General features: G+C 45.2%; 1 protein-coding gene across 6 annotated transcripts in view; it reads left to right on the forward strand.

Moving 5' to 3' along the window:
* Window positions 1-15,127, forward strand: part of LOC139104904 (rap1 GTPase-activating protein 1) — an 82,838-nt gene that overhangs the window by 51,384 nt on the left and 16,327 nt on the right. Inside the window, exon 1 of one of the 6 annotated variants that reach the window (XM_070660672.1) lies at window positions 7,086-8,148. The exons of the other annotated variants lie outside the window; for them this stretch is intronic. Within the exon in view, the coding sequence (XP_070516773.1) occupies window positions 8,008-8,148 (141 nt within the window). The 5' untranslated portion in view covers window positions 7,086-8,007. Of the gene's footprint in view, window positions 1-7,085; window positions 8,149-15,127 lie in introns of those variants that run through there. 6 annotated transcript variants of the gene reach the window in all.

Genomic DNA, 15,127 nt, shown 5'->3' on the forward strand with positions numbered 1-15,127 from the left:
GGGTACATCCGCACTTATTCGTAAAACTTAATTCATGCGTCATCGCGACATCATTACCGGCTGCAGAGCGGGAGGAAGCGGAGATAAAAGAAAGCGAGTCATGTAATAATATGTAACTTACGTACGAGCGAGTTATTACGCGCCTCCACGGCGCGGAAGTGCGCCTGTTTCATCTTAAGATGAAACGTTCACGCAGATGCGCGAATAACGCTGCAGAATAAGTCTAGAAAATGAAAAGTAGGCAATCTCTTTCTCTCTTTATATATAATAAGTATATAAAAAAAAATGGGTATTACGTGTAAATCAGCTGTTTATTATTGCCGCTTTTTTGCGACGCTGATTAATTTTCTCGCTTGGCTTGCTTCGTGCTAAGCGAAAAGTAAACGTTAATTGTCAATGTTACTGCGTTTGATTTTTTAAGAAATCAATTTTAACGATTATTAAATTATTTTTGGAGCTTGGTCGGACACGAATTTTCTAACGACGACAATTTGGGAGAACGAAAGTGACTGTCGTTCTCGGAATCGCGAAGAAACGTCTCGTATTTTTATTTTGGGTGGGAAGACGCCTCGAGTTCGCCGGGCACATAAAAAAAACGTAAACAGATCAACTCGGCGTCCAGCTCGGCGCTTCCGAGAACTCCGTGCGCAATTTGACGATCGACTCCATCGACTGTCTCACTCTATTACGTGGTTCTCTCTTTTCCTCCAAGGGCCGAAATCTCTAACGGCCATTTTAGTCTAACTGCGGAGCTTCGGGCGTGCGGACGTGTCGCTAATCGCTCCGCAATTACGCATATTTTTTACCGCGGATAAAAAGATTTCGCATACGAATAAGTGTCGACGTCGTCGACTCGGGAACGAGCGATCATTTTCCGTACTCCTCTGTCATTCCACTCGTCGTTCCGTGCTTCGTTTGGGCTCCAAAAAAGTGCTTCGGAAAAGAAAGGTTACGTCACAGGCGGAGCGTACGAAGCGTCCGACCTGAATTGCGCTGCGCGTTTCGCGTTACCAACCCGCTTCACTCGCCATCTTCTTCATCGACGTTCAGAGAATTCCGGCGGCTGTCATTGTTAGAGTATGAGATTCTGTGCAAGAGACTTTTGAGAAACCTGAGCAAAATAAAGCGCGCGGGAGAAACATTTCATATCGCGATCCGTTTTATTTCGTCTCTTGACACAAGCTTTCGAAAACGACTCGAGTGAAAAAACCGGCGGAAGTAATTAACGCTACAAATATCGAGAATGTAAATTTATACAACGAATGATCGCTCGTCGCGCATCTTAATTTTAATCTTAAAAAATCGCCGCGATAATCCCACCGTCGTTCGTCTCTCGAGTGATTATAAAATGAAAGCAGAGCAGTGTAATAGTGTTCGGTGATTGAAAATGCTTCAAGATAATTCATAATACTGCCACGTAAGCATAGAAGGAAGGACGGAAGGATGAATGGAAAATAATCTAACCTAACCGGGAGATATCATTGTAAGTGAACCGGCAACACGCCGTTGTCCGTAGATTATTCAATTGTAATTGTCATAAAGAAATAATTATTATTAACTAATATCCAAATGTAATAACGCGCGCGATTTAGGATCTTTTAAAAAATGGCGCATGGGTTTTTCTAATCTGAAATAAAAATATCTCCTCTGTTTTTAGTTATAAATGTGACGGGACGCGTCTTAAAATATGACTTTCTGAAATAATTGGGCTATAAATAACTTCATATATTTATGACGTATAATGCGTATTTGAGAATAAAAATGTTTACGACACAAATTTTTCAAACGAGCTGCTGTTAGGTAATATTTAAGTCAATCGCGATATACCGGCGCCCGTATATTCTAAAATGGTGCCGGAATTATTGGTACCCTCGTTATCTAATTTCACGCATTTAACCGTAATTTGACGAGCAATTTGAGAGCCGCACGAAAGCCCGTCCGAATTTACGACATTTCACTTCTGTCCCCGCGCTTTTACGGTCGATTTCATTTTCGGTCGTTCCAAAGCGACACTTGACAACTATCCCGACTTCTCGTGACCGAATAATTCAATCACGTTTACCACATAATTATCATAAGTCGTTGCGTAATTTCGCAAAAGCAGTCGGGATGGAAATATTCGAATAGAAACGTGGATATATACCCGAGTTATAATCGATTTTACGTCAAAGTTCATGCAATCAAAATAAGCATAATTATTTAATTATTTATACTATATTTAATTATCTTATACACACATATTTCTTTTATCTCGTTGACATTTCTTTCTCAAAAAGAAAAGTAATCAGTGTCCTGAAATGAATCTTTCGGCGGAGAAAAAAAAACCTGTATAGTGGCTCTTTTTTTTTCGGAAATCGTTTATTCGATTACTCTCAACTTTCCGTTTCTTGCGCGTAAATCTTGCGTGACACTCGCGGCTCGGCCACGAGAACGAGCCGGAGATGAATGGACGACGACGACGACGCGAGAAAGAGGAGATGGGAGGCTGAGAATGAATGAACAACGCGATCCGATACGGCTGCCTGGATACGAGCGAAAAAACTCGGGGAACGAATCGTCCGATCGCGTATCACTTGATTTTCTGCGATCAGCCAAAGACCGCGTCGCACATGGGGCCCAATCGACTCCTCCTTTCCGCTGAAGGGGTATCGTGCCAGTCACACGTTAAATCGGCACGATGCAGGGGAATGCTTGTCCCCTTTTAGCCCGAAATAAAGAGAGAGAGAGAAAGAAACTCGTCTCGGGTTGCCGGTTTCGCGGTAATTGATTGAACGCCCAGCGGGATTAAATGACACCGCGAAGCAAATTATACGGGATGATGCAGAAAAAAAAAATCCGTTCAACCATAGAATGAAAGAACAGCTGGTACGAGTTTTAGTATTTTTATATTAACATTAATAACAGTGAGAAACGACTGAAAATGCTTTTATCATGGAATAAAAGAAGATTGATATTAAAAATTTATTATACCTCTAAAAAAAATATATTAATTTCTCGAAGAGGGACGTAGAAATAAATAAATTAATGAATATAAAAAATTCTGCCATCTCTAATTAATTTCGAATTTAATTGAAGCGCCAGGAATCCATCGCGCTCGTTTCAATCAATCGCGATGCTAAGTCGGGTCTTCTCTCCTTCGATTAAAGAAACCCAAGCGTTTCTCGCGTCCCTGGGAAACGTCATCGCGAATAACAGAAGATAAAAAAAGAACAAATAAAAAGACACGTCTGCAGGAAGTTGCGCATATGGGAATCGCTTTTGAAGAATATTGCGCGCCTCTCGCTTTCTTTTTCGCCGGCGACTCGCGATTCGGATTTCAACATACGCGATCTCTGTAATCATCTGTGTGGCACATGCCGTCGCATAATGCCGTGAGAAGCGTTCGCTTCTCTTTTATCCGAGCTCGCTTTTCTTCTTTTTCCGCTCTTACGATTAGTTTTCTGTCTGATCGACGAGGGTTTTCTTTTGTCGCCGATAACGTAGATCGCGTCGGTCAATTTCGTTTGAAAGATATGTTATCAACGATGCACTCTACTTTCTGTATTACCGGCTTGAAAGAAGTTGAGCCGCCGGGAATCTTTTTTATCAACAGTAAAAATGAATTATACTTTTAATCAATATTTTTTATAAAGTTATATCGAGTAGGCTGTTTACTAGATCGTTGTTGAAATCTGTTCTTCGACAATTAAGTCGAACTTTATCGATTGTTAATTATTCTTTTATGTTTCGCGGAAGAAATACGTTTTATGATGGTAGATTTCGCTAGATGGCAGAACAATTCTGCTGCACGTTTGGGAAGTTTTAAATAACGCGTTTTAATATATTGCAAATTAATTATTAATATTTACTTATACATACAATATTTTATACGCATTTTACGAGCAATATTGCGATAGATTTATTATTTATTTATTTCTAGTTTACAAGAAAAAAAAAAGAGAAAAGAAACTAAGATTTTTATACTTTCTTATAATTGTATTATAATATTCATAAAATAACGAAATTATTTTAATCATTTGTTCAGTAATCAGAAAGTCACAATGTTTTTCTGTTTGCTTAAGATAAGTTACCTTCAAGAAAGAACTCGTCTCGTGCAAAAGTAATGAGAAACAAATTGTACGTCTTCCACTGTATTATTTCGAACTCCATGTTTTTCAATCGTTGCAAAGACGCAGAATTCCTTAAGTAGTAAATAATTATATGGTTCGCCATACGCGAACCGAAACTCTTCGAAACGCATCGCTGATTCGCGCGACGCGATAAAATGGGACACAAAGGGTGAGGTAAGGGGCGAGGGGGGAAAACGGGCCGCTTCCGGTCGACCAGAGGTAACCACGGCGGAAATGCCACTTCGAACCATCGTACTTCGGCCAAACGCCCGGGAAGATTTTCAGATTTCTACCCTCTATGCAGCGACCGTGAAGATCGTAGATTTCGTGGTCGCAGGTCTTCCACAAAACATAATCGTACTCTTTGTAGACTACAATCAGCGAAGAAACGCGAAAAATATAATAACAAAAAGAAAAAAAAAAGAAGAAAAAATCAAATCGACAATCGCGGGAGGGTTTGGGATGGATGAACAAATAATTTAGTCAACGTTTAAAATTATACACAGTTTTATTCATAATTATACATAATTAAATATAATTAAATGGCTCTATAAAATTACGTGACAATGACAGATCACTGCGACTTATATTTATTATCAGCTCGATGGAAGAAGCGAAGACTCCTCTCACAGAATTCAGAATAGATAAGATTTCATAATTGAAATGTCGCGTCGAATTAATATCGTCAGCAAAATCGTTGCTTTGGAAAATTAAGTGGACTAAAATATCCTCCGAGAAAATCATCAAGTTTTTTTTTTTTTTTTTTTTTTTTCTTAGCGCTCGATTACATGAACATCGTTAACCCTTCCTTATATAATTACATAAATATCAGCAGTGTCTCTAACAATTCCGGATATATTAAACTTGAGTATCGGAGGGTTTGACCTTCGGTATCTCGGTAACGAACTAAGTTGCCGACTCTCGACAGCGTTAAAGCAACTCTCGTCGATTTAAATCGATTGCAGCTGTTCGCAGCTCGTTAATCTGCTCGTTATCAGCTGATGAACTCCATTGTAAAAAAAAAGAAAGAAAGAAATAAATATCGGTATCCGTTACGCGCTATCCATTTTCGGTTATCAGCTCTCCTCTCGAGCTAATAAAAGATTATTATGCGTCGTAACGGCCGCGCTTCCAGGCGTTAATTGCTTCCTGGCGTCTAGCATAATTACCGTAACATCGTCATAATTACGCGTTTGATCCTATAAGCCCGCCGATCTACGGAATCGTTTCAATGAGCGAGCTTCAAGTTTAATATCCGATTCCTTCCCTGATTCAATTGCAATTCTATTCCGTTTTCCTCCGGGCTCCGACTCGTTCGTGGCTCCGTTATCAACGGCACGTTACACAAAGTACCGACCAATTTCGCGCGAATCTATCGGTTTCATTCTTCGAATCTGTTTCTCTTTCTTTCTCTCTCTTTATTTTTTTCTGTCGAAAATATGTGTACGCGAAAGAGAATCGTGTGTGCGATTAATCGAGATAGTGTCCTCCGGCGGGGGAGATACGTAATTTTAAAGAGACGCGTATTTAAATAGCCTGCGAGGGGTCGAGAGGTGATGAACGGCGTGACGCTTTCCAATTTTCGGACGCAGGAAGTTGGACAAAATAACGAAACAAAGAGACGCGGGCACAAAGAAACGGGAAGCCTCGTCGACAGGCGAAATAAGTCGACCACGAAAGGACATCCGGTCTCCCTCTCGCTCTCCTTTTCTGTCTCTCTCTCTCTTTTTCTCTCTTTCTCTTGGTTCTGGCCGCAAACCTACGTTTCTTCCCGGTTTCACCTTCCGCACCACCTGTCGTTACCATGCGGATGGCAAGGGCTCACCTTGCTCTCGGGAGTCTCGGGTGCTCGAGCGAGTTTCGAAGGGCGTCGGGTTTGTTGCTGCTTCGCGATTAGGGCTGAATTACTCATTTTTTATTAAAATTTACACACTTATGCATCAGCAAGCGAGATATGTTCTCCCGCAGCTTCTTGTGACAATTATCAACCTACTGATCTCTCGTCCTAATAAAGTATCGAATTGCGCGACTGGCTCCGTTGTCCGCTCGTGAATCCTTATTATGTAACGAATTTTATTGTTATAAATCAATCTGCTCGGTTCAGCTTGTTCCGATCGCAAGCGCCGGGTCACGTTCCGTGCGTATTTTTCGAAGAAGCATCTCCGCGCTGATTTAAGGGCGACCACGCAGGTTCGAATAACCAGGAGGGTTTCTTCGAAGAAAAGATTATGCGATATCAGCTTCTCTTTTCGGTACGTTCGAGGTACCAATAGAGAGCCCGGCGCCAGTCGGCCCAGGTTCGCCCGGTCGGGAGATAAAGAGTAGCCCGTCGATGCGAGGGAGACCGCCGTAAACTTCGTCAAGTATCGAAAGGCACGATCTGACCTAATTGATCGGGAACAGGGAAGAGCCGGCGTGCGGTTTCGGGAAGAATTGAGTTTACCCCGACGCGGTGGGAGTTTTGAGAGCGGCGGACCATATGCCGGGGTGATGGACCGACGTGACGCAGACGATCAGGCGTCGGTCGAGGCGGGGGGGCACGACGCCGGGTACAACGCAATGACGGATGAAGAGCAGGCAAGGCACCCTTTATTCACTTTATTGCGCTCGTTATTCCCTCACCGGCGCCGCGAAAACAATAGCTTTTGAACCGAAGACGCCCGGGTACGTGAGAAAATGTTCGAGAGCAACCCGCGGGAGGGACAAGTGTCTATTCACAGCTTGCGCTCGCAGTTAAAAGACGAAAGGCGACCCGCGATTTCGGTAACGTACGGTACTGGCGACGGAGAAAAATACGTAGACCGCAAATTACATTTCCACGGACATTTCGGGCCGGACGGTCAAACGGTAGAGCTCGGGAAAAGCAGAGATTTACCTGCGCAAATTCTTCGGCACGATCGAATTTTATGTCGTTTGAGGTGCGTCTTTCGAACGGGGGAAGGGGGAGAGGGAACCCGGGGGGCACACTTGCTCCAGTTTCCTCGCGCGCGAGGGAACTCCAAGGTTTTCGTGCTGATGTTGGTCTTCCCCTCGTTCCCTTTGCTCCTCTCGGACGGCGTGCCGTCCGGCACCGTCCGCTCGCCGCTCAGTCGCGACTGCGCATTCGACGCGCGAGGTCACATGGTGCATTCGAGTGGAGTACCGTTTCGCAGTCGCTCGCGCGCGTTGCACCGTATAAGACGTCGCCGGACCCGCTCGCGCGACCGCTCGACTTTCTACTCCGACCTCGCTCGCCCGCCGACGCCGTGATTCTCGAAAGCTGTGTCGAGGAGAACAGCATAGGAGACAGAGAGAAAAGGAGACTACGTCGCACTCAGTGGTATTCGGTACTCGAAGCGTCGGCATGATCGACCACGAGGATCATCGGCGCTGGACAACGCCGTTCGCATTTGGCCTCGATCGCCGCGAAACTCTTTTTTTCTGAAACTTGACTTCTTTTGGTGGACGGTAGAACTTGGAAAGATATCCTGTCTCGAGGAACGCACTGCTTCTCTCGCTCCATATCTTCGTCGAGGAAACGCCAACAGTTTCGAAGGCCGGAGTCCGGGATCTTACGCGCGCAAAGTTAGCGTCGAAGGATCGCCGGTCCGTGACACAGCTGACTTTACGCCTGACCAACTGGGCGACTCTTTTGTCGAGATGCAACGACGCGCGGGCGTCTACTTGTAAAAGAACAGGCTAGGGAAGGGACCCGACCTTTGTCAGAAGGTATAAAACTTGCCAGGGAGATTCGAGCCCTCGGTGGGATTTCGTTGGATCGGAAAGCGGGGAACGTCGAAGCGAAAAAACCGCGCGCGATTTTCCGCCGAATCGAGTGAAGTGTGCCCGAGCGAACACGACGTCGATCAATCGCGGAAAGTGGCTTTTTAAACGGCGGTTTCCGTCGTGACCGCGCGTTATGATGGGGGTACTGAGATGGAGGCACGATCTTAGATCAGAGGCTGCGGCGCAGCAGCAGCAGGAACAGCAGCAACAGAGAGCGGAGCGTTCAGCCGGGCACAACAATCACGCGCACACTTTCCCAAAGCTTCTGTCGCAGGTGAGTCCCTTTCCTTCGTCACATCCCGAAGATGCCTATTTAAACAAGACATTCTCCTGCGGAAAAATCTCTTTACGACTTTGTTTAGGATAAAATCGCCGAGACCTTAAAATATGCGATGTCTTTTAAAAATGATAAAAATATTGCTAAGGCGAAAGAGCATCTGCCAATTTAATCATTACTTTCCACGGAACGGGATCTTTTATCGTTTTAAAAGTGTTTTTTTTTTTCTTTTTTTTTTCTTTTATCGCTTTTATTATTTCGCAACATGAATAATTCCCACAGACGCGCGCTCTGTGTTACACATAAATAATGACAGCATTCGCAAATGTATGGACGAAATATCGCCGCCGTGGAATAGAGCGCGGTGTACAATATTGCGACAATACACGCGCGTGCGAAATTCAGACACGTCGGACTCGCCGGGGTATTCTGAATATTCACGAGGGCCATTTTCGTCGGAGGAATGCGAATCCGTTTCTCGATATAAGATGCCACTCGCGTCTTCGACGAACGGGGAAACATCGTGGTCACTTCTCTTTGCGAGCAAAAGAAAAAAATAAAAAAGAAAAACAAAAAAAAATTCCCCCGATGTTGGTAACGAGCCAAGCCGTCGCGCGGCGGCTGAGAGGAGCAGAACGCGACGTCGCGAAGGACAAGAAGGAGCGGAAGAAAGGCGCGACGTATCTGCGAAACGAGAGCGGTAACTGTAACTTCGGCCCGGTGGTCTGTTCATTTTCCTAGCGCTGTAACCCGTTACGCAGCTCTAAAAAGGCCCATTTTCCCACGCGAGCGGTCCCGTCGTTTATATACGTACATTAGTTCTGCGTAGCAAGAAAAAAAAGAGAGAAAGAGAGAGAGAAGAGGAGAGAAAAGGAAATTTTATACGCAGATCGCTACGTAAAATTATTTTAAATTTATTTTTTAACGAGCGTCATTCGTTCTAGCGTGAAAAAATAACTATCCATCACGAATTGTTACTTCAACTATTTCACTTATCAGTCGCGTTAAGGAAACAAATACTTAACGCTCCGCAAGATAAGATTCGTACGTTGAACGTGAAAATTTTGCACCTGGCAAAATCGAAAAATAACAGGAAATATAAATCTTTTTTTTTGTTTTTGTTCTTTTTTTTCTAATCAGCATCTATACTATAGACAACCGATTGTTTCGATTGACGCGCACGTATCAGGCGTAATTGTTGTGTGCTCGGAGGTCCGCACGATCTCTTTAATGACCGGTTAGCACGTGCCCGACGATGGGCATTTTAATTCCCCGCAGAGCTCCGAGAGTTATGCTTGTCGCTGGATGGCGGTTCTCTCGATTTAACCGCGCTGCCAATTATCGTACCTTTTTATTTTGTGCCTGACCTCGCCATGAAATTCGTAATCGGCCGTCGCGGATATTAAATTGGCCGAGGGTGCCCTTTTTGTCGAGAAATCGAGACCTTTACTAATAAACACGGAAATTAAATGGCAGAAGGAGATAGAAGTTCTCTTTAACCGGAAGACACTTACGAAAACAACGAAGCGCGGCCGCCTTCGTGAAGTGTTGGACAAATAAACTTTCGTGTCGCCGCGTCATGCCGTACTTACATAATCGTCAGAGCACTCCGCTCGTAGACGTCAGGCAGTTCTCGGGATATGATTTATTCATAGCGTGCTCGAAAAGAGAGCGTCGCCGGAGGTTTCCGAATGATACCTGAGCGCGTTTTTGAAATCTTTATTTATAACGGCAACGCTCGCGACGACTTGCACAATTGCGCATACGCCCGGAGATCTCCGATAAAAGTCGCGCGGCGGAGAGAAACGGCGACTCGCCGCGTCGTCCAGTTCGTATGATTTCGATGCATCCACGTGCAAGCCCGTGATTCATTCATACCTTGGGTATGTCTTGCGACAGCGCGCTTATCTCGCCGTGTCGCTGCTTTGTCCCATCGAGGCGCGATTGCAGCCGCGGCCACGAGATAACGAAAGGCTGATTTGCATAAGCCCGACGACTTTTCCTTCGTCGTTTTAATTTATGCTTCTCGAGCGAGAGTTCCGCGGTTCGTTCAAATCGGAGAAAGACGAACACCGGACACGAGCGGATCGTTTTCTGGTAAACGTGAGAGACGGGCGAAAGAGCAGCCGTTTTAAAAGGCGCTCCGCAAAAGGGGCCGCACAGCTGTTCGCGTGTCCCTGGTCCTCACCTCTCTCTTTCTCTCTCTTTCTCTTGGTTTTGACGTATAAGGCCCGAAGCCAAAGTAGGCTCGCACGAACTCGTACGAATGCGCAACCGACGGTGGATTTTACTCGGTTAACATTACCATCCGCAAATATACCGTGAAATATCCGTATAGGGTGTCTCTTCGGAGAAGGGCTTCTCTCAAAATGCTGTGGGTGGGAAAATATATTTTTGCGCAGGACTGGAAACGCGATTCCTTACGACCGATGAGTAAACGAGCGTAATGAAATAATGCGAGGGTATCGGAGGAGTAAACGCCAGTTCAATCTTAATTGCCGCGAGATAACGCTAATGACTATTGCGACGAGCGTAATTACGGTGTAAATGCATTTAGATCACAGCCCAGGGTGGCGTGCGACAACAAATATTAAGCCGGGATTACGAGTTTTGAAATTATTTTATTTTTAGTTAAATAAAATCACTTTGTTCGAGAGTTATATAAACGTTATAATATTTTCTTCTGTTTTACTATACTGTGCCATTGTGTCGGTTTCTTTCCGTACGTAACTTTTGTTGTACTAAAAGGTTAACTTAATATTTATCAATTGTAAAGTGAAAACAACGGTAAACCAGTTTAAACTGGGAAAAAGGAGCGGTGCAGTGTTGCCCAAACCACCCTGTATAAACAGCCAGGTGCACTCACCCTGCAGCTGTCGTGCCGCCTGGTGGTTTCCGGCTAACGAAATGGCGAAAAATCGATTTGTCTTGTCCGGAATTCGGTCCCTCTCGCCGTCGCCTTTTTTTAATCTAACGCGGCGCGAAACACGCCGTCGATGCTCGAAATAGCCGTTTATCAAACCAAAGAACGTAACCCAATTGACACGAGGCTTTTCGATAATCCGGGCCGTAGAAAAAAAATAATTGTACCTGCATTTCTTTTGAACCGCGCCGATTCTCGGAAAGATCTATATTTGACCAGTTTAACATTCTCGACCTTAACCCCGTTTTTGCGCACGTAAAGCGCGATTGTAGGCGCTGAACGCGATAAAAGCGTCTATTTGAGCCAGATAGGCTTGATTAAGTTAGACTACCCGCGGAGATTCGCGCGGGCGATTAGATATCCTCGACGGCGCCGGGCGGAAAGGAACGTTGCAACAAAACCGGTTTTTCAAATTCTTTCCATTAATTTTTTTTTCTTTTTTTTTTATATAGAAGCCGAATGGCTTTAGATAATATAATTTACCAAAATTTAATTTTTTTTGAACGGTAAAGTAATTTTTTAATTATCTTTTAATTGCGTTACCAAGTTTCTCGCACTTTCAGCTTGATTTTCGAATCCGACTTCGGTCGTACGGTTGCATTTCGACCGATTGACTAAGCCTCCATTGAATAACTGATATTTTGGGCGAAGACGCCCCGCAGTCCGTCCGGGATTTTCTTTTGTGCGGTTTTGTTTGATGAGGCTTTTACAAGTGCGATTGCTTGCGTACAGACGAACGGGGCCGACTGCATCTAGCGGACAATTTCATTCCCGGCACACCTCGCGAGTCCGTGTACATACGGGACTGTACATGGGCGCGTCCAACAATGCGCGCCTGCACTGAATTATTCATCTTCGCGAAGAGAGGAAGAGAGGAGGCGAGAGCGAAAGAGAACCAAAACGGCTGCTCTCTCATTCGCGTCTCCTCCTTGCGTCTCTTTCTCTCCTCTTGGCCGCCTACTCTACCCACTCGACTCTCCTTTTCCTCGTACGTATAGGCCAGGAGAGGGATCCCTGTATTCTCCGCGACTTCCCGTCCTCCCTCGGTTCTTTTCTTTTCTCTTTTCCCTTCTGCGCGCGGATCGCCACTCGACGTGAAGCGGCGAATGAAAAAATCACGAGCTCCTTGACCCTCCGTAATCTACACGTGCCACGTGTCGCCGTCGAGAGAAGCAGCCGGCCCGTCGCACCTCACGATTTTTACCCATGCCTCTCGAATTGCAGACGACACGCAGTTATTTCGTTCCAGCAAATACATATATATATATACTGTGTTGTATATGTAAAAAAAGACAAAAAAAAAAGAAAAATAAATCCGCCGATATCAATTGCGATATTTACGAAACGCGTGATAAAAAAATAATAGCGATCCCTCTCACGGCTATCGCGTGCAAGCGGAGTACCCTCGAGTGTTTCGATAAACGAGTCATATGGCGCGCTCTTCGATTTCGGGCTTTCCGCGAGCTCGCACCGTCGTCCTCGAGCGCGTAGTGTTTCCACGAAGGATTGCGAAGTTTTAATCCCGTAAAGCCCCGTGCGACAGCGAGGCGCGACTTCTCCCGTGGCGCGGCTTTCGATCCTGAATTCCTCGTGTTAATTCGGTCTCGCGGTCCACTGCGTCGTTTCTTTCGCGATCGCACCCGGAACTCGTACGAACTTATTAACGCGAATGATCGATGCGTCGGCGGGACGACGGTGATTCTCATCGAGCGCGTTACATCATCGCTTATGTGATTTCACCGCTTGATGCGGAGCTAATTTCGCACCGCGGATATTAAAGAACGTTCGTTTGTCCCTACGTGTCGTCAGCCAGTTCCCGGATTTTATCGCCGTGCCGCGTAGACGCGATCGTTCGAGCGCGCGATAACAGATTACACAACGGCCGCGTTTTAAAAGCACGACGATTAACACAATGGGAAACAACTGTGCCAGCCCTGTCGTGAAATTTGATCGAGCACGCCAAGTGCGCTGATTAATTTTCATAAATTCCACGAACTATTGGGAGCAATCTTATCGGGACAAGTGCGCGGTAGTCGAGGGTACACGAGTCCTGACCGTTTTATCTCTCGTAGAGCCTTCGTCGAGGTGCATTTGTACACCACCGGGATGATAAACAACGCGAGCGGTCTTCGCGCTATTGCGCGGTGGCGATGTTTCAACCTGCATGCAGGATCCAATCGTGGAAAGGAATGAGTCATGTCAGGTGGAGGATCGATTTTCACGACCCGTTAAGGATCGTCCGGTATCATTATCGGGGTTAATCGCGAACGGCACTTCGTCACGAAAGACACTGTAAGGTCATCCCTTGAACGTCTTACGTAACGCGACGCATACCTGCGTGCGCGTATGCGCGTACGTTTTTACGCGATTATGAGCCTGCGATGACGTACGTGCTATCTGGAACGATGAATCGACCGTTCGCGGTCGCCTTGAGGAAAGGGATTAATGAAGGTGGTAATATTTTTTTTTTTTGTCTTAACAGGGATTATTATCGGAAGATAGCGCGTGCACGTCGACGTAAAAGTATATTAAAAACATCAAATGTGCGTGGAGAAATAAATCTGAGGAGTTATTTAAGACGCCATCGCGGAGGGGAAAAACGTTTAAAAATAGAAAGTCGTTATTTTAGTTCTTTGTAATAATTATGAAGATAACAAAGCTTTAGCAATTAGATCATTATAAATAGAACACTCCCTCTTCATAAGTATATTACGCAGTTACGTGATCAGCGTAATTACGATATTTTATTTCCAACATTTGTCTGAGCTTCTTGAAAGTTTAACAATCGCTTGATGAGCGGCAAATATTTTTCTTTCTTTTTTTTTTTTTTTTTTTTTTTTATTTCACGTTTGTTATTGAGCTTATTATTTCATCCGAGAGGAAACACTTTTCACAATTATACGCGGTCGTGTCATGTTTCCTCTTTAAGGGCTCTCATCCTTATGTAACTAAATAGGATGTAACTATTGCAACTAATCAGTCTGCGGAGGTGGGCTCATTAACGCCGAGCAGCGACTCGTTAGCGCGCCGGAGGCAAACATTGACAGAATACACACGTCTGTTAAGCAACGAGCTGCTAAGCTTATAGTAAATTAATTATAATTTTAATGAGATTGCGACTATAAATGGCGATTGAAACATATAAATCGATTTTTTCCTATAACGGATTCGGTATCTACAATACTACGCGCGATTGATTAATCTTATTTTTGCGCGATATACTGCTCTCATATCTTGTATTAGAAAAAAAAAAAAAAAATAAATAAATAATATAACGCAAATTTTTTTTTTTTTTATCACATAATTTTTGTTCCTTTCCCTTCTTTCATTGGCACGTCGTAAGAAACCGCTTAATTAAGAACGAAGTTGTACGTTAGCTGCAATAACGTTTCTTACTGCCGGAATTGATATATAAAAAAACGAGAGCATTTCGCGAGAATCACCCTGGGCATTCGCCGACCTACGGCGGTTCGCCCCATTATCGAGACGAGATACGGGACTAAGAACTTGGCTACGAGAACACTCATGGCCCCGCGTCGTTATCCGGTAGGGAGGGGGGGAGCCGGGTGGTTTATTACGGCCCACGGCTGAATTGCGTCGTGGAGCGTGGTATTATACCGTGTACGCCCTTCCGACATTACCATTGCGGCCGATACATGACTCACGGAGGAGGCGAAATTGCTCGCGCTTATCGTAACTGGCCCCCGGTCCGCTCCGATCGATTCCGAGGGGGGAGGCGCGAAACGGGTCTCCGGTTGTGTAAGAAGCGCGTGCGGTGTCTGCGAGCCGTGAGGATTCGCAGCATCCGCGTCTACGAGACTTTCCATTCTCCCCTCTGGGAGACGACTGTCCCCCTGCGGCGGTAGTTTGCATTCGCCCCCTGATATTCCGAGTGAGGTGCCGCCACGAGGAGATACAAGACTCCTGTCTTTCTCTCGCGAGAGGGTTGCCGTCCGCTGTCTCTTTCCCGTCTTCGGGACATTCTCTCAAGTGCCCTGCAGGCACTTTCGCGATTGAAGAGAGAGGAACGTATCGGGGAGTATCTGCGCGAAG

Source organism: Cardiocondyla obscurior, linkage group LG08, assembly GCF_019399895.1.
Source record: "Cardiocondyla obscurior isolate alpha-2009 linkage group LG08, Cobs3.1, whole genome shotgun sequence".
NCBI classification, from domain to species: domain Eukaryota; kingdom Metazoa; phylum Arthropoda; class Insecta; order Hymenoptera; family Formicidae; genus Cardiocondyla; species Cardiocondyla obscurior.